General features: G+C 38.2%; 1 protein-coding gene across 1 annotated transcript in view; it reads right to left on the reverse strand.

Annotated features, from left to right (window-relative positions):
- The window catches only part of Faf1 (Fas associated factor 1), a 294,340-nt gene that overhangs the window by 7,822 nt on the left and 259,190 nt on the right, over positions 1 to 27,328 (reverse strand). The window contains exons 17-18 of the mRNA XM_076935184.1: positions 26,982 to 27,059; positions 20,599 to 20,814 (exon numbers count right to left, since the gene is read on the reverse strand). Coding sequence (XP_076791299.1) covers positions 20,599 to 20,814; positions 26,982 to 27,059 — 294 coding nt within the window. The remainder of the gene's footprint in view (positions 1 to 20,598; positions 20,815 to 26,981; positions 27,060 to 27,328) is intronic.

Here is a 27,328-nt window from a genome sequence, read left to right on the forward strand (position 1 = left end):
CTGTAGAATACTAGAACTCCCAAATTCCTGGACTTAAAATACTATGATGAAAAATGAAAATATTTGGGGAGAGTCTCTGCCAAGTCGTTCTTACTCCAAGCTCTGTCTTGTTAAGGATGCTGATACTGCTGTCCTGCTTTATACAACAGCCACAAGGACCACCATAGTGTGCTGTCCCTGAACGTCACATGAATGTTTTGTATAGAAGACAGAGCAACTTAAGGTACCTTTGTGCATTATATGCTGTTAATAAAGTAGCATGCAGAGTAGGTACCAAACTAGAGAATATTATGGAGTGCTGAAAAACAGAAAGCAAGCTCACATCATTTTAGAGTATAAAGCAATGAGATACATTAATAAATGACACGTAGACCTATGCTTTTTGAAAGGGGTAATGGCACCTTGGTCGTACCATTTTTTATGATTCTGATCTTCAAACATTATTACCTCAGTCTTATGCTCCAGTCAACTGGAGTTGTTTGCTACTGAACAAATATTCATCAGTTTTCCTTTCTAGAATCTTGGGCTATGTTGTTTCCTCTACCTAGATTACCTTTCTTGTCTAATTTCAAACATTCTTACCTACATATCCTTCAAGAGCAACTTAAAAGGCACCTCCTCTACAGAACGAGGCCTGTGACAGAGCCTAAATCCCCCTTTTTTCTTTTTCTTTTTTTTCCAGTCTTACTGGTTAGGCCATAGGTTAGTGACATAGCAACCACATACATTCATTGTTGTTTCTTTCATTATCTACTCCTTTGTCTTGTATGTGACCAGGCCACATTTGCAGAGCCAATACCTGTCTTTTACATGTAGATTCTTCAAATAAGGTTGGTGCCAAAGTCAGCTGGCAGATGCAAGGTTAGGGCTTGTTTTAGAATATAAGTACTGGCAATACCAACACTGCTCTTTGTTCAAATGAGGAATTCTGAAGGATGCAGCTCAGAGGATCTGTTTCACGGTGAGTTATGTTATGGCTCTCAGGCCATTTTACAATTGTTTATGAGTCTGTCTCCAGTTAAGCTGAATTCTGAGGGCATATATGGAATCTTAGTGGCTCTCTCTATTCTCAGGGTCTAATTTACTGTTAGAAACTGTATCTGTTCCAGAAATGTTTGTTCAAAGACTGGTGGGTGAAGTTTCTCTACTCTCCTCCAGGGCTTCACCAATCCAAAAAAAAAAAAAAAAAAAAGGAATCTGGAGGAGCTGCACCCCTACACCTACTTCCACTCACCTCACACCTTCAGCAGGCAGAGCTGTTGGGATGCCACTGGGAGCACTGGGATTTGACTCCTTCAGGGCCCTTTGCTCTGGATGCTCTGCTCTAGCCTCAGCCAGTGTCCAGACACAGGAACTAATAAGAAGTCTGCATCAGGTGTCCTTTTAAGAAGGGACAGCTTTTCCTCTTCTCTGTTTAAACTGTTGGAATTGGCTAATTAGGAGGATTTTAAAAATCTTAACACTCTAAACAGAGAAAACTGGTTCTGAATTATTAAGCAACATTTTCAATGCATTTGAATAACCTTAATGACTTAGCTGCTACCTGATCCTAAGCTCTGGCTCAGATAAATAAATGTGAAATACTGTCAAAGCCTCAGCTTATAAGAGCCTCCAGCTACAGTAAATAGAAGCTTAAGTCTCCACAGACTGTCAGGGAGGGAAATATTCTTATATAAAGGGAGAGAAGATGATCTTAAAGCTGGGAAGACCAGGAAGCCAGTGGTTTTGTTATACTTCTCAGAAGATGGCTGCTAATGGACTAAGTCTTAATATCTAGGTTTTAAATAAAATCTATTTAACCTATTTAATTATAGAGCCACACAGTATCAGATCTAAAGAAGATTTTAAAAGAACATATTTAAATCTATATTTCAGAGGAGGAAAATATGACCCAGAAAAGTTCATTGGCTTGCTTGAGATCATACAAGTGGCTGGAAGAGTAAACATTTTTGTCTTGAGATGCCTGCTCCCAGCTTAGTCCACTTTCCCAAAGCACATACTCAAATGCCCTGCCAGAGATGTCAGAATCAGAGGCTGACAACTGCTGTTAAAAGACACTTGAAAGCTTTCACTAGATGGGTCACTTCAGGTATTTGAGCTCCAAATATACCATGAATTTTCTCTATGAGCCTGAGATTTCTACTTTCATGGTTATATATCAAGTGGGTGAAGGGAGAGAGGGAAAGAACTAGGAATAAATGAGGGTGGATGTTACTATATCATAGTTCTCAACTAATCTAACGTCAAGCCATGAAGGTATCATGAGCTCACACATTTGTCCGGTTATATGAGAAATACAAAACCAAACAATAAGAGTAGAAGTGCAAATGTGTATGAGCACTGTATTTGTCCTCATCTATTAACTAAACAAGTGTTTCTTTAGTGTTTATGACCTTTTTTTGTTTTGTTTTTCAAGACAGGGTTTCTTTGTAATACTGGCTGTCTTGGAACTCACTTTGTAGACCAGGCTGGCCTCAAACTCACATAGATCCACCTACCTCTGTTTCCCAAGTGCTAGGATTAAAGGCTTGTACCATCACCACCTGGCTTAGTGTATATGACATTTAAGAAACCTGGTAGACACTGGAATATAGCAGTAAACAAGGTATCTGCTCTTAAGCAATGTCTGGAGCAACATTTAGCCAATAAAAAGACCACTGCAGTTCAAAGCTCATCACAGCTCACAAGCTGTAAGGGCTACAACAGGAAGAAGGTCCTGAGAAAATATAAGGAAGATGAATGCTTCTCTCCTATAGAGTCACCATATTTATCTTCCTTGTTCTAGTCTAATATCTACAGCCATTTGTTACAATCTAATTATCCATTCTTCTTAGATATTTGTATACACTAACCAGTTTACATGTTCACTACATGTCATGTACCTTACAAGGAAATAATGGTCAATTAGATATAATTCCAAGTAACTTCAACTTTGATATGTATCTTTTTTTGTTTATTTAAAAATTCACACCTTCAGTTTGTAACTGTAATCTTGAGATAACCATTTCTGTCTTTAGTGTCTTAGTTTTAGGCTTTCTCTGTGTCTTAGTCTCTCAACTAGAAGAGCCTTTTATAGCTCTCCACAGTCTAAAAGGCATTCATGAAGTTCTGCTCACACAAGGCCTCACAGAAGGCATGTGTGAAGGTCTTCTGACCTAAGACCCCATAGAAAGCACATATGAAGGTCTGTTCACACAAGGCCTCATAGAAGGCATATAAAAAGATCCGTTCATACAAAGCCTCACTGAAGTCATATATGAAGGACTACTAACATACAACCTTACAGGAGGCATGTATGAAGGTTATATAAAGCCTCACAGAAGGCCAACTATAAAAGTGAAATAAACTTGGAAAGAGCAAGATGACATTCAGGCCTGAGACTCAGTCATTGAACTCCAGATGTGAGGTCAGGTGCAGGATGTGGCCTAGGTAAAGTGCTTTGAGGCTGGGGCTAGAGCTGCAGTGAGGCCAGAGGATTTGGCCATGTTAGGTGCTTGTGCTAATGCACTCTGGAACTGTAGCGCTGAATTTGAAAATTACAGTGAGTATCTAGAAAAGGCTAATCTGAGCATATATATATTGGCAGTTGTTTGTGTTTACAGTGGTGTTATTATACATACGTTAAGTGAGTAAAGCATGTCTGCAGAGACACTTGTAATACTGAGCAAAGAACTGGTGATTTTTTATTTATGGCTCAAGAGTCAGACTGAATTACATGTACAGCCTTCAAATTTTATTTATTTCTGATAACAGCAATTTTGAATGCTACACTGCTTCACAAACACCTTACAAAACTAAGTTCTGAGGCAGAGTAAACAATTTGGAAAGGTTTAAATACATCAACATACTTATACATAATCCGTAATAGCCACTCCACTTAATGATGAGCATAGTATGAGGAGATGATGTAGATTTGAGAATCAAATACAGGTATTAGTGTTGTGCAACTTAGAGAAATTTTAGCTCTCTAAGCATCTATGTCTTTGTCTATAAAATAAAGGCAACACCTCTTAGATAACTAATAGATTTGAAGTACCTGGTGTGTAACAGGCACACAGGACATAGTTATTGGTTATCATTCTCCATCATTCCAAGTCACCATATTTTAAACAAGCCTGAAGTGACAAAGGCAGACTTGCTATGGCTCGGCTTTCCTAAAATAGTTATCTTTGCCTTATATACCTTCAAGATCCTTTTGTAGTCTTTGGTTGGTCAGAAGCATGAATTGAGTTTTTTGTTTGTTTGTTTGTTTGTTTGTTTGTTTGTTTTTCTACTTCACACACCACTGACTCCTTCCTTCAATGGTTCTATGGGTTGGTAAGATCCTTTCTCCCTGTCAGCTTCACCAAGGCAGTGCAGGTGCAGTGAGCATTTCTTATATGTTAGTCTGTAAAACAAAATTCTGCTTTGCTTTTACAATAGTCATGTGACCTAGATATTTCATTACCATTACTTTACAGATGAGGAGAGTGAGCTACATGGAACTAAATTAATTTATCCAAGATCAAAAAGTGAGGAAATAGCATAAGTGTGTTTTGAACAGGCACTCTAGTCCGGCAATCACTACCAACACTTCTCTTTGGCTTCATCAAACTTTTAATCTGCTCTGCTCCTTGACAGGGGTACCTCGGTGCTGGTCTAGCCTCACAGTTTAAACCTTCTTATGTTCTTCTAAGAAGTTCCACATCGACTTCCTGCCCCTCAGACTCAACACATCTGAAGTGAGCTTGTCTTTCCATATGTCCCATGAGCTCTCCTGAGGTAGGACTATTTTTCTTTTCTAGCCATTCATACTGACAGCCTCAGAATCACCCTGACAACTGCTTCTTTACATTCTCCTCTTGATGTGTCAAAAAGCCACCCATTCACATTATCTTCCTCTTGACCCTGCTGCCTACTCTTTATTCCCACGGCTGCCAACTTTGTACTCCCCCACTATTCCACTAGGTGTAATGATTGAGTGTTTACTAACTCAGGGAGTCACTGTTCTCTGGTAGGCCAGTGTAAGCTCTGTGCCGGACATGTGGACATAAACACAGCTCATACAGCTGAGCAGTGGTGGTGTGTACCTTTAATCCCTTCACTCAGGAGGCAGAGGCAGGTGGATCTCTGAGTCAGAGGCCAGCAGAGTGAGTTCTAACAGTAAAAGCAAGCTTACACACAGCAGTCCCCAAAGGACTCAGACATTAGTAAAAAATATCTGCAAAGAAACAAGCTTGGCATGTTTGACAGGAAAAATAGCATAAAACAGTTTTCTGGAAAATGTTTACAACCACGAGAAACCCACTGGATTGGTAAATCAGATGACATCAAATTCTAGACACCTATACTTGAATGCTCCTTCTAATATTTTGTTATTATGTAAGTAAAGCACATTTTGGTGTTTTTATTTGAAAGCTGGTCATTTTAAACTAGTTAATATTGGACAAAGAATCTTTGTTTAAGTAAGGGAGAATGCCAGTTACCGTGTTCAGATTCTTCCTCTGTGTTAACTGTTATGTACATGTTAACTTCATACATAACATGTATGTATGAAGAAACTTTATGTACATCTTCAATTTGCACAATGCTCTGAAGAAGCTAAAGCTTCTCTCATCTTACCACCTAACCATTCCCTCAGTGAAGAAATGATCCCAAATTTAAGGCCAGGAACATTTGATTCCAAGGCTTTGATTTAGTCTACAATATCAGAAGAATTGAGGAGACAATTTAGTGGGCAAACTGCTTGTTAGGCAAGCACGAGGCCCTGAGCAGATCCTTAAGTGTCTGTATAAGAATATAAGCATGGTCTGAAGCACTCATAGTCACAGTAAGGGGTGGTTCAAAGAGAGGAGGATACCCGGAGTGCTTAGACTCAATGTCAAGGCTTAGAGAGACCCTGCCTTAAAAAATAAGGTAGGGAAAACAAGTGGACGGTACTGAGATGGCTTCGTGGGCAAAGGTGCTTTTGGACAAGACTCATGACTAAGTTTATCTCTAGAACCCACATGGTGGAGGAAGAGAACTAACCCCTGAAAACTGTCACCTGTTGTCCGTATGAGTTTATGTATATAACCTATGTATGTTGATATACAAATAAGGAAAAATAAACACCAGTTATTCCCCTTTCATTTTAGAGAGCTAATTTGAAGGAAATGTTCTTTGTCTGCAATAAAGAACAGTAACTGCAGTCTCAAGGACAGCTGCTGAGGTTCCAGATAGATAATTAAGGTGTAGAGTAATTGTGCACTACATATACTGTTTACCTCACAGGCCTATTTCTTATGCTTTCCTTCTTAAAAAGAGTTATTTGATGCTTCTTAGTATTATGGCACTATTTTCAAACTTTGCTACAGGTCTAAGTTATATTAAGTTGTAGTAAGATCAAATGCTTGCAAGTTTGCCTGCTGAGAATCCCCTATACATCCAGCAGTGAACTTCAGAAATAAATCTAGGATGTATTTTTAAAAAGAACACTGCAGCTAGAGAGATGCTTCAGAGGTTAGGACCCAGATTTGGTATCGAGCACCCAGGAAGTGGCTTACAACTATCTGTAACTCCTGGAGATCTAAATACCCTCTTTGGCCTCTTTGTACACAAGACACATACATACATAGACATAGACAAACATTCAAACACATAAAATAAATAGATAAAAACCAAAAGAATAAAACCTGCATGTGTTGAGAAGGGTTAACATATCATTCACAAGGTTAGCCCTTGGTGACTTTGTTCATTTGCTGAAGTTGTGAACCCAAGAATGGTAATCTGCTGACGTCTGAGAGCTTCTCAAGGACACCACTGACCCACAGATGATTCTCAAATACAGTTGGTGTCAGAAATTAGTTAACAGACTAAGTGAAAATAGTGAAAATAGTGAAAGCATTGTTTTTGGAAGGAGAGACTGAAGAGGCAGGGTATGAACAAACTTTGATGCTCGGGTTAACACAAAGTTATCCATTGATGTGTACTTTTAAACTGATATATCCATGTTGGATCCCACAGATGGTTTTGGTTGTGCAAAGAGTTTCAACAAACTTCCTTGACTGGCAACACTGCATACATTAACTCAAATTGTTGCTGGGGGAATTAAGCCCTATGCTATTTATGTCCTTCAGGAGAGGACTCTGCATCTAGTTTCTCTTAAACTCTGTCCCATATACCTTTTCTCTGCTGACTTTATTCTGTGTCCTTTTATGATAACATACCACAGGTGATAATACAATTATATGATGAGTTCTATAAAATCCAAAAGAAACTGCTGAATCAAGGGGTAACCTTGAGTACTCCTTATATATTTAAGAAAATACTTCCGCCATAGGATTAAAAAAACATGCTTTAGGGGCTGGAATTTCAATTATCAGTTACTATTATATATAATATATGAAAACATACAGACAAGAAGACTGCACTGATCTCTCCCTGGGGGAGTAGGTGGGTGTAAGCACTGGCACAGCACTGTTAAATTACTGTTCGTCAGTAAGTTCTTAATGTAAGCACTCCTTCTAATGTTCATTTTCCTGTAAACATGCAAAGATGTTGGTGATGGGGCAATTTGGTTCCCCACTTAGCACCACCCACGGGACTCTTCTTTGTTACTCTGGCTGACTGGAGGAAAAGAACTATTGGTCAAATAGCTAATGGGACTATCCTTGTGCCAGCATCAGCCTGGAACACCCGTTAGACACCTTTAGAAAATGTGATGATCACAGTTGATTGCTCTGGCTCCTGAAGTAATACTGGAGTCAGGATATTAGAAACAAGTTTGTACCAGCTTTTGCTAACAGAAGCATGTAAAAGATGGGGAAAAGAGGATGCTCAAATATATGAAAACGCGTATTATGTAAAATGTGTGTGCGTGTATGTATGTGTGTAGCACCAGTGAACTCTAGATGACTCTGCAACAATGTCTGCTTTGGCCAAAAGAGGAGCACTTGTTTTAGCCCCTGGTGATCTAGCAGGACTGTTGTGACTGGTGCTAAGAGGAAAGGCTGTGATTGGTCCAGCCCAAATGGCTATGATTGGCCTAAACCTCCAATCCTGGACTATTCAAGCAGGTTGCCTCAGGCTCATTTAGTGAACTGCTTGCAAGATACTTCACAGTGCATACAGTGCAGCCCTTCTGGTATTACATCCCCCCAATAACAGGCTTCTTCAGGTTGTTTTTTTCTTGCCAACTTAGGCTGAACTGGTAGCAAGAAAGCAGCAGCAGAGACAAGAGAATAAAACAGAGGAGAGGCAACAGCAGTGGCAATGGGATGGCAGTGACAGTGACTGCTGTTAGTGGACGAAGCTGACAGTTATGGAAGGTAAAACTGACTGACAACTGAAGGCAGTGGCTGGACAGTTTGAGTGCAGTCAGTTTCATAATGTAAAAATTCAATTACATGATTCCTATAAAGTAAGTGCTTGGCAAATGATGTGATCTCAATAAATGGTAGACAGTATAGTGATTATTTTAAGGTTATTTGTGCATTTATATCATTTACTGATTTATTGAAAGTTTTTTACTTAACACTAATAAGATTCATATATGAACAGTACCTCATAGTTTACAATGTACTTGTATACTCTTCACCTTACCTAAGCAATGCTGTGGTCTTGGGAGCTAAGTGGAATTTAGTCCTATTTAATAGAAGGAACTTAAGATTTAGTGAGTTGGGTATATTCTATCTAGGGCTGCATGGCTCCTAGGTGATCCGATTCCTAACCCAAAGTTCCTTCTTCTATACACTGCCCTTTCTAGTCTACTCCTCAGTCCTTTCAATTATAAAGTAATTGTGAGTTTTCAGGTTGACTCAGTATGTATGGTACTGATATTAGGGACCAGGAAAGGGCAGGTTTGGGTAAAGGGTATAAAATTCTAGTTAGGATAAAGCCTTAGAGGTCAATCACAGGGCATGGTAACCACAGGGAGTAAAAGTATTTAGTATTTCTAAACTTCTAAAAAAAATAAGACTTGAAAAAATTTCTCATTTAGAAAATGGTTAAGTACTTGAGGTGGTGAATATGTTAATTAGTTTTATTTAATTAGTTTGGTTCAACTTTTTTTATCTTGCAGTATTTAAATTCAAAGTCTTGTGTATGCTAGGGAAGCTCTCTAGCACCAATCTCCAAAACTATCTGTCTGATTCAATCTTTTGACAATATAAACATCCATGGAAAGATCACCTTGAACCCATAATAATAATTAAATGTTCAAATTATTCATTTAAAATTTAAAAATGCAATTAAATTTAATTTCATTGTATTTACTAATTTATTAAAATAATTTAAAATTTCCTTAAAAAGTCTAACTTATAAGTTACAAATAAATGTGTTAAATAAATTAAAAATATAAACTGCCTTTATTAGAAAAATTTCCCCTTTAATTGGAAAATACTAGATTAGAACTTCATATATGGTAAATACAGATTTTCTTATTAAGGAAATGCTACAGGGCTTTGTTTTTTTTTTTTCCTATTAGCTGTCTTTTAGCTAAACAATGCTGCCAAGCCAGATATGGTGATATATGGCTTTAATGTCAGCACTCAGGAGACAGAGGCAAGTGGATCTCTGTTACATTTGAGGTCAGCCTGATCTACACAGCAAGTACCACACTAGCCAGGGCTACATGATGAGACCCTGTTTCAAAAATAAATATAGCCAAATAACTTTGACTTAGGAACTTACATGTCTGTAGGTGAAATAATCCGGAAACATTTTTCCTTACAACATAACATTTGAAAATAAGTAAGTTTGCACACCATTGGTGGGAATGTAGATTAGTACAGTCTTCTGACACAGTGATTTCACCAATGGAGATACAGTCAACGAAAATAAAGACAGTATGTCATAAGAGACACCTGTACTCCCATGTTCACTGCAGTTCCATTTCAATAGCTAAAAAATCTGAAGCAGCCTATATGTTCAAGAACTGAAGATACAGCACATATTCACAGTGGAATACTATTCAGCTGTAAAAGGAAATCCTGTCATTTGTGATGATATGGGTAGAGCTGAAGATGACTCATTTAAATGATGAAGCCAGGCACAGAAAGACAAGTACTAGAGGTCTCATTCATCCATAGGTAAAATTGTGGGGGAAAAAAAAAAGGACCCCATGAGCTGAAAGTGGAATAGTGGTTGCCAGGGTGGATAAATGTTGATTGACACACAAAGTTAGAGCTAGACAGAAGCAAGAAGGTCTTGGAGCTACTGAACAGTGGATAGCTATAGAGAACTATAATGTCTACAGACCGAGTTTCAAGTCATCCAGGACTACACAGAGATCCCATCTTAAAACAAAACAAAACAAAACAAAACAAAACAACAAAAAAAACAAAAACCCAACAACAACAACAAAAGAAAATTGACCTAAACAAGAAACAGCCCTTTATCAAAATATTTCCTCGTACACTGGTGTCTTTAGTGTTTTTGATTATTTAAGAAAACCAAGTCCTGAGCATTAAAAGCCCAAGGTTTTATTTACAACTATGTAAACTTTCTGCATGTGTCTTTTGAAGTTTTCTAATTATCACATTGGTTAAATGAATATTATTTCATAATGACCTGTGATCCTATCCTAATCAAGAGGTTTAAACCTTTGAAATTACTGACAAAGGTTCCTAAATCAAAATTAAGTCTTTTGGACTTCAGACTAATTTTGGGATATTTCAAGGGTGTTGGAACATCTCAAAGTATCTGTAGAACTAATGAAATTTTTAAAAATGTTAATCACATGGAAAACACTGTCAATTAACAATGACTTAACCAATGATAGTTATCTTTGCATAGATATAGTTATCTTTGCATAGGTTTGTTATTATTGTCTAAAAGTTGAATGAAGTGCCAAGAAATCTGAAATATCATCAGTCAACATTTCAGTTAACATGTTAAAATGTTACATGCTATCGAAACAAAACTGCAGGCTGAGGGTAATTTTGAGATTACACCATTGGACTAGATAAGAAGTGCCAGAACCGTACCAATGCCTGGCAGTTTTTATCACTACTGCTCTGTTGTTCAGCTTTAGGTCCGGGAGGGTGATTCCTCCAGAAGTTCTCTTATTGTTGAGAATAGTTTTTGCTATCATGGGTTTTTTGTTATTCCAAATGAATTTCAGAATTGCTCTTTCTATCTCTGTGAAGAATAGAGTTAGAATTTTGATGGGGATTGCACTGAATCTGTAGATTGCTTTTGGCAAGATGGCCATTTTTACTATATTAACCCTGCCAATCCATAAGCATGGGAGATCTTTCCATCTTCTGAGATCTTCTTCAATTTCTTTCTTCAGAGACTTGAAGTTCTTGTCATACAGATCTTTCACTTGCTTGGTTAGATTCACACCAAGGTATTTTATATTATTTGTGACTATTGTGAAGTGTGTCATTCCCTAATTTCTTTCTCAGCCTGTTTATCCTGTGAGTAGAGGAAGGCTACTGATTTGTTTGAGTTGATTTTATATCCAGCCACTTTGCTGAAGTTGTTTATCAGGTTTAGGAGTTCTCTGGTGGAAGTTTTGGGGTCACTTAATTATACTATCATGTCATCTGCAAATAGTGAAATTGTGACTTCTTCCTTTCCTATTTGTATCCCTTTGACTTCCTTTTGTTGTCTAATTGCTCTGGCTAGGACTTCTAGTACTATATTGAATAGGTAGGGAGAGAGTGGGCAGCCTTGTTTAGTCCCTGATTTTAGTGGGATTGCTTCAAGTTTCTCTCCATTTAGTTTGATGTTGGCGATTGGCTTGCCATATATTGCTTTTACTATGTTTAAGTATGGGCCTTGAATTCCTGATCCTTCTAGGACTTTTACCATGAAGAGATGCTGAATTTTTGTCAAATGCTTTCTTAGCATCTAGTGATATGATCATGTGGTTTTTTTCTTTGAGTTTGTTTATATAGTGGATTACATTGATGGATTTCCAAATATTGAACCATCCCTGCATTACTGGGAGAAGGCCCACTTGATCATGATGGATGACTGCTTTGATGTGTTTTTGGATTCGGTTTGCGAGAATTTTATTGAGTATTTTTGCATTGATATTTATGAGGGAGATTGGTCTGAAGTTTTCTTTGTTGTGTCTTTGAATGGTTTAGGTATGAGCATAACTGTAGTTCCATAAAACAAATTGGGTAGTGCTCCTTCTGTTTCTATTCTGTGGAATAGTTTGAAGAAAATTGGTATTAAGTCTTCCTTGAAGGTCTGATAGAATTCTGCATTAAAACTTTCTGGTCCTGGCCTTCTTTTGGTGGGGAGACTTTTAAGGACTGCTGCTATTTCTTTAGGGGTTATGGAACTGTTTAGATGGTTTATCTGCTCCTGATTTAACTTTGGTACCTGGTATCTGTCTAGAAAATTGTCCATTTCATCCAGATTTTTTAGTTGATAGTGGTAAAAACTGCATGGTATTGGTACACAGACAGGCAGGAAGATCGATGGAATAGAATTGAAGACCCAGAAATGAACCCACACTTATGATCACTTGATCTTTGACAAAGAAGCTAAAACCGTCCAGTGGAAAAAGGACAGCATTTTCAACAAATGGTGCTGGGTCAACTGGAGGTCAGAATGTAGAAGAATGCAAATGGATCCATTCTTATCTCCTTGTACAAAGCTCAAGTCCAAGTGGATAAAGGACCTTCACATAAAACCAGATACACTGAAACTAATAGAAGAGAAGGTGGGGAAGAACTTTGAATACTTAGGCACAGGGTAAAAGTTCCTGAACAGAATACCAATGGCTTATGCTCTAAGATTGAGGGTGGGTGGGGGCATATCCTCATAGAAGCAGGAGGAGGGGGAATGCGATAGGGGGTTACTGGGTGGGGGTAAATGGGGAAAGGGGATTACATCCAATAAAAAATTAAAAAACAGAATTGACAAATGGGACCTCATCAAATTGCAAAGCTTCTGTAAGGCAAAGGACACTGTCAATAGGACAAAACAGCAACCAACAGGTTGGGAAAAGATCTTTACCAATCCTACATCTGATAGAGGGCTAATATCCAATATATACAAAGAACTCAAGAAATTAAGACTTCAGACAACCAGATAACCCTATTAAAGAATGAGTTACAGAGCTAAACAAAGAATTCTCAACTGAGGAAACTTGAGTGGCCAAGAAGCACCTAAAGAAATGTTCAACATCTTTGGTCACCAGGGAAATGCAAAACAAAACAACCTTGAGATTCCACCTCACACAAGTCAGAATGGCTAAGATCAAAAACTCAAGGTGATAGCAGATGCTGACGCGAATGTGGAGAAAGAGAAACACTCCTCCATTGTTGGTGGGATTGCAAGTGGTACAACCACTCTGGAAATTAGCCTGGCGGTTCCTCAGAAAATTGGACATAGCATTACCTGAGGACCAGGTATACCACTTCTGGGCATATACCCAGAAGATGCTCCAACATGTAACAAGGACATATGCTCTCCCACATCAAACATTATTTAAGAAATGCTTGCCTCCAACAGGTCAGTCTGATGGAGGCAGTTCCTTAACTGATCTTCCCTCTCCTAGAAAACTCTAGCTTGTATCAATTGACAACTCCAGCACAGTTCTTAAGGAACTCTTTACCCTGTTTTCTGAGACTGGTTCTCTCACTGGCCTGGAGCTTGCCCAGTAGGCAAGGCCTGCACAAGAAGCCCAGAGGTCCATCTGTTCTTGCTTATCAGTGGTAGGATTACAAGCAGGTGCTACCATGCCGGGCTATTGTTCTATAGGTTCTAGGGACTGAATTCAGACCCTTTGGCTTGCAGGACAAGTATTTTACTAACTGAGCTACTTCCCTAGCTGATTTCTACATTTAAGGAAATATTTTTCTTCTTCTTAAGCTATCTAAAACTACAGCAAATCTGTACAAAAAAATTCTGCTGTGAATGAAATGGAAATATTTGTTTTTGTCCCCTATGTGATTCCTCAAAATTCAGAAACTACTTGAGAGTACTTTTAGCAAAATATAGTTGTTTCTCTAAGTTTAGTCAGAAGCTGCTCCTTTTATCACAGGATACAACTGGATAAACTTATGTTATCAAGCTTTGACTAGAATATTGTATTTAAGACTCTGATAGAATATATCCATAGGCATAGCACACAAACTTTAATGTGTTTTGGTTTGATTTGTCATCTTTAAAAACTTTTGGCTCAAGACTCAAGAATTTCAGCAAAGAGAGCTGGATTGATGGCTCAGTCATTAAGCGTACTGGTTGCTCTTCCAGGGGACCTAGGTTCAATTCACAGCACCTGCAAGGTAGTTTACAACCACCTGTAACTCTAGTTCCAGGGGATCTGATGCCCTCTTTTGGCCTCCATGGGCATATAGTCATGAGTACCATGTATGTGGTATTCATACACATAAATAATATTTTAAAAATTTCAGGAAAGGAAATAAAAGCCTATGTGGTCAAATGCTATTTTAGTGCTTATGTAAATATTCAGGTCAAGTTGGATGAGACTAGACTTATTTTGCAAACAAATTAGTCTTACTTTGAGTATTTTAGGTGTACTTAGATGTGGGAGGTAGGAGTGATGGATGTGAGAAAACAATACATTTCAAAAGGAACTTATACTACACTGCTACTTGTTTTGTGAGTTTTTATTATCTACCTACATCCTGGAGTGGATGCTAAATTATTCTAGTTTCCTCCAACATCTGGCTATAACTCTTTAAGGCAAGAATTGCAGCATTCTTGAAGCTGTATAAGGTGAGTTGACACAACTCGAATACATGTCAAAGTACAAGACTTTTGCCTGTTGAGAAGGATAAAAGGAGAGTCCAGCAAACTGCTCATCTATAATGAGAGGTACTCAAACTGTAAAACAAAAGGGGTAGTTGATAGCCTCATGTTTTGAGTTTTACTCAGGATGTCAGAATAGGATTCCTCATCATAACAAAATGACTTTTCCTTGCTTAAACTATGTCTTTCACTTGCTTGACAGAATAATTCTATAATTATAATTTCATAATCATTAGTATCTAAATTTGACAGAGTGTCAGGTCTATTATGTTAAATCCAAATCTTTATATAACTTAAGGAATCTTTTACTTTTAGTCCACATAGAGAGTAACTTCAGCAAAATCCCCAATGTAATGAATTTAGTTGTACACTGTAGGTCTCTATTTCATAGATCCTGACACTGGACTCATTCATTCTTATATGTCCTATGATTTAACACAGTCATGAGTTGCCAGATAGTAGAATTGTTGCACATTACCTGTTGTACAGAATTAATTACACAAGTACTTGACTAAAATATGGGTATACTCTTCATCCAGCTCAATCTTTAGTCTATTCAGTTGTACTTGGTTTGATTCATGGGCCTTTTGGTAAAGTCATATTAAAAGTTTTTGGTATTAATTTCCATATAGTCACCATAGTCATCTCCCTGGCATACTGCACTCTCTCTAAAATTTTAAAGGTTTGCATGTAGCCGCCCACCTCACAGCAAATGGTCCATCTTGGAATGAGATGACAAAAATTCAGAGAAATGTGTGAATACATGTTGAGAAGAGAAATGCCAAGGACCAAAACTGAGAGTAGTGCTAATGTCCTAAACCATTTGTCACACTCTTACGTAAGAGGGGCCGAACAAAAGATGGTAATCATGAAACAAAACTGTCAAGCCAAAGTTACTGGAGGCCACTGCTCTGGACTAAGCTCCTGGGGAACACAACAAATAAAGTGAAGTCACTCATGCGACATGACCCACAATCAAACTAATCGTTAAGGAGACAAACAGATCCCCAAACAGATGCTTTCCCTGCATCCCACTCTAGTGAGTATGGATAAGGGATGTACTCTCTGCTTTTTAACCTGACCAAAAAAATAATCCAGTTAAGCAGTTTCCTGACCCTCCCACCCTCCGAATTATCCTGTTTTCCCATCCCCACTTTATGAAAACCACAGTTCTGTTTATGTGCAGTGGAAGCTTACATTGTTTTGTAGAATAGAGGCTGTGCCAATTTATGAATCACAAAAGCTATTCATAAGTTTGTTGTAATTTTGCCTTTTACAGCAAGGGAGACATAGGTCCCTAGAGCTTGCTTGTCATTCCTCAACCTCCTTTTCTAGAACCCTCCTCTAATCACTGTAAAAATAAAAAACAGCCTCCTACCTGTAGGTAGAATAAGAGTTGACGATAGAAGAAAAACAGAGAAGGCAGGAGAGCCAAGAGATGAGGGATAAAGAAATGAAGAAGAATTAGAAAGGGCAAATGTAAAATAGAAATTGAAAGGAGAACAGGAAGGAAGGAAGGAAGGAAGGAAGGAAGGAAGGAAGGAAGGAAGGAAGGAAGGAAGATATAGGAAGAACCCAAATGGGACAGAAAAGGAAAGGTGTATGTTACTAACAACCTTACACCACGACAAAGAAAGTCTAGGAAAGACTCTCTGGGCTACTACAGATGCAGAGAGGAACTCACTCATCTTTTAGAATGCATTCACAGGACAGTGCCAAGAAAGAGGCAAATAGGCCAGTAGAGTCTGTGCCACTAACAGTATAGCATACTGACTCAAGCTCTGGAAGGAACTACTATTCTCTCTTCTGGTGATTTTTACTAACAAAATGCAAACAAAACCCACTCTAAACCATTTTGACAATCAGCTTTTCTGGGGAAGGCCTGTGCCTGCTGCTACTTTGGTTATCCCACAGTGCTCAGTTCAGTGAAGTATAATAGCCAGCAGACATTCAGCAAATAGTGGGACAGCTGGGAAATCTTAATATGATGTAATGTTTTCATTGTTGGGGGAGACAGGGGCACAGAAGAGCATTTAATAGATCCTTTGGTGAGAAACCAGCCTTTGCTTTGTGGAAAAAGGCTCAAGACACAATAAGACTCCTATAGTTAAGTCTTATATTATTTGTTATTAAAGAGGCAAGGACTTAAGATGTGCTTTTTAACAGTCTTTAGTTTGGCTGTAATTTGAGATGACTTTTACAAATTAGATCCTAATCCTTGTAGACTCAGATGGCTATTACAGAGAGCTTTGTAAAAACACTAGTCATTCGACTTGAAAGAGCATTCAGAGAGGGATGAAGTGCCATTAACTGTCAGCCCATCTATGACTTTAGAGGCCTAGAGTTCTGGGCTTTCTGGGTTTAGGATTGGAATCTGGGTGGGCCTAGGGCATCTGTTGTGAATTGGAATAGCCTTTCTAGCTCACTAAGGAACAAGAGATTTGGGAGAGCCTGAGGTTATCAACATTTGACAACAGTAACCAAAAGTTCACTTATGAGGCACTGTGGAAAGAACTGTAGCAGAGAGGGATGTGGCTGTGATATGGACTGCCTCTATAGTCATTATTGAACGACCAAGTACTATTAAGAATGCATAAGCTGCAATAGTAGATAGATTGGGAGAAGAAGAAGGGCTTCGCAGAGAGGTTGATGTTTGAACTTAGCGTTAAAACCTGACTTCAAATAGGTGAGGGGAGCGTGAATATTGAAGGGGACATTGAGAGAGTATATACGGTATAGAGGCACAAGAGTGTCTGTGCCTTGGGTGAATCATCAGCCATCTCCTATCTCCTGCTGATGGAAACCAGGTTGCAAATGTAGTAAGAGACTAGACTGCTAAGTTTTCAACTCCCCCAAGGGAACTTGTACTATACTAGGGAGCAGAAACTACTTCAGAATGTTAAGCAAGAAAGGACATGGTCAGCAGGGCTTTGGAAATTGGTGGCTAACTTCAGGTTGACTAAGTGTCTCTAGGTCAATATTTTCCCTAAGAAACTAGGCCAAACTTGATAACAATTGGCCCTGAAATAAGGAGTTGGATCTGAAACAAAATTAGGTTTAAGTGAGACACTGAGAAGAAAATCACTTGATAGCCTTCTTTGATAATGAAAAACAACAAGTGTGTATGATATAACTAGGTTAGGAGTACATTTTCTGTTGAGACTAGGTGGTGGGTACTCCACTGAATTCAGGCTGGCCCACACTGACAACAGCCTGCACTTTCAGTACTTAGAGCCTTGGACAGGAAGTTCAAGGCATGTAGGCAGCAGGCCAGTGAACCTCCTGTTTCTTTTCAATAGTAACATTTTAGTCTTGTGGGAAGAAGTGGTTACAACTGAAGAGAAAATCTAGTTTCTTTTAAAAATAAATAGCTGGAGAGATGGTTTAGCAGGTAAGGGCACTGACTGGTCTTCAAAAGGACAAGGGTTCAATTCCCAGCACTCATCTGGTGGTTCACTGATCCAATGTCCTTTTCTGGCCTCAGTGGGCACTGCATGCATGTGGTGCAGACATATACATGCAGGTAAAACATCCATACTCATAAGATAATAAAAATAAATAAACCCCAAATCTTAACAAAGTTAACTTTAAAAATTAATTTCAGCCAGGCGGTGGTGGCACACGCCTTTAATCCCAGCACTTGGGAGGCAGAGGCAGGCAGATTTCTGAGTTCGAGGCCAGCCTGGTCCACAGAGTGAGTTCCAGGACAGCCAGGGCTACACAGAGAAATCCTGTCTCGAAAACAAAACAAAACAACAACAAAAAAAATGAATTTCGTGTAGTGGCTCACTCCTTTAATCCTAGCACTTGAGAGGTGGAACTCTATGAGTTCAAGGCAAGCCTGTATACAGAATGAGTTTCATGAGACCTTTGACGGTAGCTTCTTTACCACATCTGGCTGGGTGGTATAGCATACCCAGGTGTGTCTGCGTCCATCATAATGAAGGAGAAGAGCTTGGAGCGGTGGTTGGGAGCAGTGAGAGAAAGGAGGACTAACGACTACCACTTAGTGTCCACTCCAGTTTCCTGAACTTACTAGATATAAGAGGCAGGATCTCCATCTTATCCAGAGGTGATTTATGGCTTGGTAGTTGGCTAAAAATACCCCATTGGTTTCTGATTCTATCCTGCAAAATTGACTATTAATGTGAAGGATTTGGACAGTAGGTCCTGGCCAAACTCTTGATTCTGATATGTTAAAGTCACATCAAAATAAAAAAAAATTCAGATTTATTATGTATTTTAGTTGATACAAGTTGAGAGTTGAGCAAGTCTCATTCCATGTAAAGCAGGGACAAAAGAGTAGTTCTTGCTCTTTCTTTCTTTTTTTTTTTGAGACAGTTCCCCCCTCCACCCCCCCGTATAGTCCTGGCTGTCCTAGAACTCACTCTATAAACCAGACTGGTTTCAAACTTGGTGATCATTCTGCCTCTGTCTCCCCAGTGCTGGGATTAAAGTGCCACCACCACTTAGCAGTTCTTGCTATTTCTAAAGATAGGAAAATCAATACTTCACTCATGAGATATTTCTTTCCTAGAAAATGCTTCCTTATACGAGGCCAAATCTGCCTCCTTTAACTTCCTTTATAAAAAGGCTTTTTAATTAATTCTCTGAGAATCTCACATGATGTATTTTTTATTATATTTACTCTTCCCCAACCACCCCCAGATCCCCTTCCTGTCCAACTTTGGGTGTCTGTCCCTCCCCCCTTAAAATCATCAGGTCCAGTTTGTGCTTCCAATACACTCTTGGTGTGTGGCCCACAGATTCGTGCCTTTATCAGAGCAGCTTCACTTTTGCAGTAGATGGTGATTACACAGATCCTCAAGTGGTGAAGGTGCAGAAAATGAGTCTGCTGAACACTTCCTCTTTCAACTTACTGGTCCTGGGTCTGTGCACTGACTTTTAGAAAAAAGTCAGAATCTTTGTCATGGCAAGTCTTTAGAAGCTGAAAACAGTTTCAGTGTCTCCCAAGGTCTTTTCTTTTCCAGAGAACATTTCCTCAAAAGACACTATCTCCAGTCTCCTTATTAGCCCTGGACTCTTCTCATTTTAGACTTCCTGTTTGAGCATGAAGCTTAAGAATTCTCTCAGAGTTAGTTTATTTTGGTGTAGGCTGAGTTGAAAAGGACCATTTAGTTAGACAGGCTTACACCTCTAAAAATGTAGCTATCTTTCCTGTTGGCAGTCATAACACATTGCCAGTATATATTTACCTTAATTCAATATAGAGCTATAAACCTCTATATATTTTCATAAAAATCCATAAAATATTACTTTGTCCATAGTTTCAGTATTTAAGTTGTTAATAACTATGGTATATAGCAAAGGATTAAATAATACAGCCTGTCAGTTTCCTCTATGGAGATGACAGGCAACATTTTCTGTATACAACCACTTAAGCATCAGTGAATCTATCCATACATTTCTACTTTATCCCAGAATAATATAAAATTATTAACTATCTTGCTATAACACATACTATGACTACAGACATTCATCCTCAAGGTTAGTTATACTATCAGATCACAGAGTAATCTTAGCTTAACATAATGCATTTTTAGTGAAACTGTAACTGTGTTGACTCTATTCCAATAATGAAGCTGCTAAACACATTCTTAGTATACCCTGATGTATATAAAGACAAGGCCTTAGGAAAGCCCGCTAGGCTAATTATACATCTAGAAAGTAGTGTCAGAAGAAAGTTCTAAGATCTAATTTTTAACATAGGCTTCTGGACACACCCGCTGGCCTGGGAAACCCAACCTCCAAAAGCCAAGGAGGGAAACCATGAAGATCTTGTGGGAATTTTACAGTGGTCCACACCACTCATCTTTTCATGGCTTCCTTCTGTCCCCTTGAACTGAAAGCATTCTTGGAGACAGGAAGGGAACTTACGTCTCTCCTAGGAAAGGTGCTCAGTAACTTGAACTCATCCCATGGAAACCCCTTGGAAGCCACGAAATCAAAGACAATCTGGAGCTTATTGCTGGCCAGGAAACGCCGTTCCAGGAACTCTCCACTGGGGGTTCGAATCCGAAGCTTGCTAACAGGCTCAGCATTTTCCTCCTTTGGCTCTGGAGGCAGGGCTTGTTCTAAGGAGAGTCTGATGGCCTAGAAAGATAAAATTAGGTGTTAAAAGGGGGATAGATGGACTTAGGGAGAATGGGTGGGAGAGAAAGTGGAAAAAAATAATTTTAAAAAACTGAAAAATAATGAAGACACATGAATGCTTATGTCTATTAAAACCATTTCAACTTAAACTTATGTATTTGTTTTGTGTGTTCCATATGTATATGTGTGGGTACCTGAGTGCTATAGTATGTACGTGGATCCCAGAGGACAACTTGCAGGTACTGATTCTCTCCACCATATGGGTTCTGGAGATTGACTTCAGGTCATGAAGCTTGACGGCAAGCACCTTTACTTTCTGAGCCATCTTACCTGCCCCCATTTAAACTGGTTTTACTTGTACAACTCTAGTGGCATTAAGTACATTCACAATCTTGTGTAGCTGTTACTATTTCTAAGGCCTTTTCCTCACCCTAAATAATCTCTACTAGTTTTATGCATGTCTTTAGAAAAGTCTGTATTTTAATTGTTTTATATGTAAACTGATATTATATTAAACTTCATATTTTTGTTTAACCATGAATTTGAAATTGCTTGTTTTTTTTTATTAAAGTAGCATACATAAGAAAAAGTGCCTAAATATTGTATATTTGATAAATGTTCAGAACATTACATACCTATAAACTTGCACCTGATCCAGTGTCCCAGACCATCCCCTTTACCTAGGGGGGTTCCCTGTCTTTAAAACCCATCACTATCCTGACTTCAAAGAGCCAGTTTTAAAAACCATTAATCTGAGCAAGTGAGATGGCTCAGAAGGAAAGACATTTGATGACACCAAGCTTTGCAATATGAGTTCAATCCCTGGAACCTACATGGTAGAAGAAGAGCACTGACTTTTATAAGTTGTCTTCTGACTTCCAAATGTGCCACCTAAACAAATAACTACATTAAAAAAGCTTTTAACATCATTAGGGATATAGGCTTCCTGTTATGACAGAGAGAAGGAAATACTGGCTATTAGGCAAGTAATAGCCTTTCTAATCACACATGGAAGAGAAAAGGTGTAGCTTAGTGGTTGAACACTTACCTAGCACACACAAAGACCTGAGTTTGATTCCCAAACTCACGACATCTTCCTGGTAAAGTCCTTATATAAAACACAGCAGTATTTGAAAAGTACTTAGAGCTGGTACCTGGTCAGCACTTAGTTGGTGGCAGGTGCCTCATGTTGAACACACCACTGTGAACAACTGAGGACAGTTGCCACCATTGCTTACAATGCTCCCTTTACATACTTCAAATTAGAACTGACTCAGTGTCTCTTGACTTTCTCCTGCTTTCTTTTTAATGCACCTGTCTGCTTGCTTTCTATTTTGACATTTCCTTGTGCAGTAACAGATGCTACATTATTGTCTGAATGCAAGTGATTATACCAGAGGAGAATAAACAACAGTAGCCCATTAGTCTATTCATTTTGCAGACAATATCTGCTCCCCAATGTAAGCAGTCTCCATGGCTTTTCTACAGAATGAAAGCAAACCTCATATCCCACATTATTGGACCACTGGGGAAACCAATGAAGAGACACTAGGGAAACCAAGAACTACATTGGGTCTGAATAACCAAGTTTCACTGGCAAAAGGAAAAAAATATAGCAGTAGTCCAGTCTCAAATAGACTAAATGTAAAGGACTTGTGTAAGCAAACATGTTCTATAATAATGACACAAAGGACACCTAAACTCAAACAGTCATTGCAAACAGCACTGTTAAACTTCACTTAGTTTGCTCAATAAATATAGTTTTTTTATTTGCATTATTTTGGGTTTATGACAAAATAAAGCTGGTCTTCTGAGTTAAAAATAGCTTCTTATTTAAAGCGTTCCATCTGAACAATGAGAATTAGGGACATTTTTATAAAGTGAAATTAGATTCTGAAAATAGATCCTCATAGAAGGATATTGCTACACAATTTCATTTTTTTTTTTTTTTTAAAGAAACAGAAAATAGCCAGGTGGTGGCAGTGCACACATTTAATCCTAGCACTTGGGAGGCAGAGACAGGCAGATCTTTGAGTTTGAGGCCAGCTTGGTCTACACAGTGAGTTCCAGGAGAGCCAGGGCATAGAAAAGTTTTGTCTCAACAAACAAACAGGAAACAAATAAATATATTCTTTTTCTTTTATATAACCAAAAACTGGCTTAATACATTTGCACACATGTATAAAAAAATACGTGTAAATTATACTCTAGGCTTCTATCAGTAAGTATGTAGCAAATAACAATTTACAATGTTAAACAGTCTAAAACTAATACCAATTCCATAAAATCTTCCTGATTATTTTTCTGTATTAAGCACTGTTTTAGATGATAGGAAAAGAACAAAGAAAATAAAGCACAAAAAAATTTCTGCTTAAATGGACATTAATATTCTAGTTGGGTTAAAGTTAGGTCACAGAGGATTACAGGCACGAGTCATGGTGAACATACAGGCCCTAGGACTGGTGTGCTGACGAATAGCACAGCTGCCAATGTGACTAGAACAGAATGAATGAGAGGAGACAGAAGTTAGAAGGAAATAAAGGGTGCATTTACAATGTATTCAGCTGAAAAAGGCTGCTTAGTGAATTTTCTCCGACTTTGAAATTATAATAGAATTTACAGACAATAAGCCTGTCATGTATATGTATGTGTATATATGTGTGATACTGGATATTTAACACAGAGCTTTGTCCTTGTGAGGCAAACACCTTACCACTGATCTATAGCCCCAATGCACCGAATTCCTAATTTTGAGTAAGTAGTCAGTTTTTGTAAAGATCAAAAAAAAAGTTTATGCTTTTTGTCTGTTTAGGTGTGTGCAGAGTATAGTTGCTCACAGAGGCCAGAAGAGGGCATCAGAGCCTCTGTAAGCTGGACTTACAGGTAGTTGAGAACTGCCTACCATGGGGTCCTGGGAACTGAAATCAAGTCCTCTAGAAGAGCAGAATGTGCTTTTAACCACCAAGTCATCTCTCCAGCCTCATGATCTATTTTATGGATCATAACTTTGGTGTCACTACTAAGGGATCTTTGCTTAACCTAAGGTCATGAAGATTTTTCTCCTCTGTTTTCCCTAGAACTTTAATGAGTATATAAAGCCTTAAACTCTGAAAGTGTCCTCCAGTTTTGTTCCTTTTTCATTATTGTTTCAACCTTTCCATTTCTAGTCTTCTTCATATACATTTTAGGAAGTTTGTCAGTTTAAAGGTGAAATTCTACAGAGATTTAACTGAGATCAATGTAAGATGGTAGTTTTTATTTTCAGGTTGAAGCTAATTTAGGAAGCAAAAGAACGCATTAAGATTATGTGAAAGGTTAAAAATGGAAACATAGGCTCAAGTCAGGTGGCCTTGGCATAAGTTTGTAGTAGCAGCTAGGAGAGAGACATTAGAGTTTTGTAAATATTTTTAAAATAGGTCAAAACACATAATCATTAAATATGACTGTGAAAGAAAATAGCCATGCATGTTACTAAGGTTTGTACTCACACTACTACAAGTATTTTCCACGTATTAAGGCAGGAAAGGTACAGAAAACAGGTCTGGGTGGGAAGGGTAAAATCAGTTTTAAGATTTTAGACAGATGAAGTTTGTGATACATTGATGTAAGTGAAGATGATGGGCTAGCAATAAAAATCAAGAGAATGTGTCAAGGCTTCTAATATAATTTCTGCTTCTTTCCTTTCTTCCTCGCTCCTCCTTCCTCCTTTTATTTTATTTTATTTTATTGAGACAGGGTTTCTCTGTGTAGCCTCCACTGTCCTGGAATTCACAGAGATTCACCTGCCTCTCCCTTCCAAGGGCTGGGATTAAGGTGAGTGCCACCATTACTTGACATAATTTCTGGTTTGCTTTTTTTTTTTTTTTTTTTTTTTTTGCCATCAATATTACTTAATTTTTTTCTACTCCAGGAGGCATCAAAGCTTAAAAGGACACAATTTTGGGTAGACAGAAAAAAAGCATAACTTTGGGGGGGGGGGGAAACAGTAAAAGTAAATAACTCTGTGTTAATTCTTTCCCATCAATAATTCTTTAAAATGTGGCTTTTTCAAGCATAGCTTTAATAAGTGAACCTAAGTTTGTTCATGTACTGTTCTTTAGTAAACTCTGTGCCTTTCTCTATGTATTCACATCTAAAGCCTTTCCCTTGGCTCTCCATCCAACCACCATTCCAATCAAACTACCATTCCGCTTCATGTAATGTTGGGTACCCAGCCACCCTGCTCTCTGTGAAGTCTTTCTCATGGATATAAAGTCTAGAAAATTCCTACATATATGACTAGACACATACAATGGACATGCTCTTAGACTATTAGGGAGTATGGAGAGAGAATAAGCTTTATAGTCATGCACATCTAGGTGAGAAGCTCAGCGGTTTCTATTTCTAAACATGACTTAACTGAGCTTCATTTTTCTTACCTGTGAAGACAACTCTTTAACTTGTGGCTTGTTCTCATGATTACTAAATAAGCATATTCAAAGCAGTCAAGGAGTTAGGACAAATGCAGTTCAATAAGCTGTTTCCTGTTTAGAGAACCAGGGCTTGTATATGTGGCAGAAACTCAGTAAGTGTCAGATCATGGACATGTCATTCAAGATTTGGTCAAACGTTGTCTATCAAAAATATGAAAGATTTTTTTCTCTGTGCCTTACTCCAAAACCATTTTGTTTTGATTTACACTATGCACTTAGTACATTCCCCTGCTCTTCTTTACAGACATGTTTTTTTTTTTTGTTTTTTTTTTTTTGTTCCCCCACCCCCACCCCCCGAGACAGGGTTTCTCTGTATAGCCCTGGCTGTCCTGGAACTCACTCTGTAACCAGGCTGGCCTCAAACTCAGAAATCCGCCTGCCTCTGCCTCTGCCTCCCAAGTGCTAGGATTAAAGGCGTGCGCCACCACCGCCCGGCCCCTTTACAGACATGTTATACAGTCTTGCTAAGATTTAATTTGTTGTTGTAGGCAGAAAACATTTTATTATCATTTAATTTTCTTGGTATGTTTGGTGAAATTCTTGTTGTTATTGCAATTTTTAATGTGGGGCAGAGTAGATATGTCAAAAAAAGAAAGCTGGAGAGATGGCTCAGAATAGTTAAGAGCACTGACTGCTCTTTCAGAGATCCTGAGTTCAATTCCCAGCAACCACATGGTGGCTCATTACCATTTGTAATGGGGTCTGGTGTCCTCTTCTGGTGTGTCTGAAGAGAGCAATGGTGGTGTACTCATATGCATAAAATAAATAAATAAATATTAAAAAAAAAAGAAAGGAAGAAAAAGAAGAAAGAAAGGATAAATAAGAGTAGGCAGATCCTCTGGCCACTAGCAGTGTACACACACACACACACACACCACACACACACACACACACACACACAGAGAGAGAGAGAGAGAGAGAGAGAGAGAGAGAGAGAGAGAGAGAGAACACACAGGTGAAATAAATGAAAACTGAAAGGATGGCATCTTTTACCAAGAATGATAATTAATCCATTTTCTCAGTTAGACTTCTAGGCATTTTATAACTTCTCAAATAGCTTCTGTTTTTTAATACGTGACCCAAGTTATTGACCTCATGTCTAGAAAAGCATTCTAAATGCGTATCTGAAAGAAAGTATCTGATGTTCTTTCCCTTATTCTTACTACCCTTAGGCATGCATCTATCCCAATGTTAACTATTCTAGCACCATAATTCTGTATTTTAAAGACTGTGAGGCATAGCAGGGCAGATTCCACATCTGCATGACTATCTACTAAGATTGCAAGGTGTGTAGTATAAAAAACACAGTAAAAATTTTCTTTATATTGATACAAACATAAACTCAAAAGGAAAATATCAGCTGAACAAACTAGATGCTCAATGCAAGACACTGTAGAAGCAACACTTTATCTTTGAAGGGTAGAAATATGGATAATATATCCTCAGGGTAAGAAAATAAGAATGATGGGAAGTGCTTATTTAAGGCAATAAGGGATAAAAACAAAAAACTATGAATCTAATACTTTATCAAGTTTTCTATAAGAGTTCTATACAGTAGATAGGGGATAATTCTTCTGAAGACAAGTTTTGTCTCTAATACCAATATGAGCACAGAAAAAGCACAATTGTGTTGTAAAAATATTAATAGCCTAACTAGTGAGTACAATAGCATTCCTTTCTTAAATTATGCCCTACCTCGCGTTCCTCTTCTTGCTCTTTGCGAATCTGCTCCAAACGAAACTGTTCTGCCATCTCTCTCTCATGAGCTTCTCTCTGTTGATACAATGAACAAGGAGTAAATATTTAATAAACATTTATATAAAAAATAATAAAACAAAGCAATCACGCTCATATAGGATTGTGTTTAACAGAGTACTGAATTCTGCTATGAGGAATTTTATTATTTTTGTTATATTACATGATTCAACTGGGTTGCTTCTACTGGGATGCAGGAGAAGAAAAAGAAAGAAGTTATATCTAAAGGGCTTATTCAACATAATCTACATCGGCAGTGTGGTAATAGCAATTTTTTTTTTTCTGGA

The sequence above is a fragment of the Arvicanthis niloticus genome, chromosome 5, assembly GCF_011762505.2.
Source record: "Arvicanthis niloticus isolate mArvNil1 chromosome 5, mArvNil1.pat.X, whole genome shotgun sequence".
NCBI classification, from domain to species: Eukaryota; Metazoa; Chordata; class Mammalia; order Rodentia; family Muridae; genus Arvicanthis; species Arvicanthis niloticus.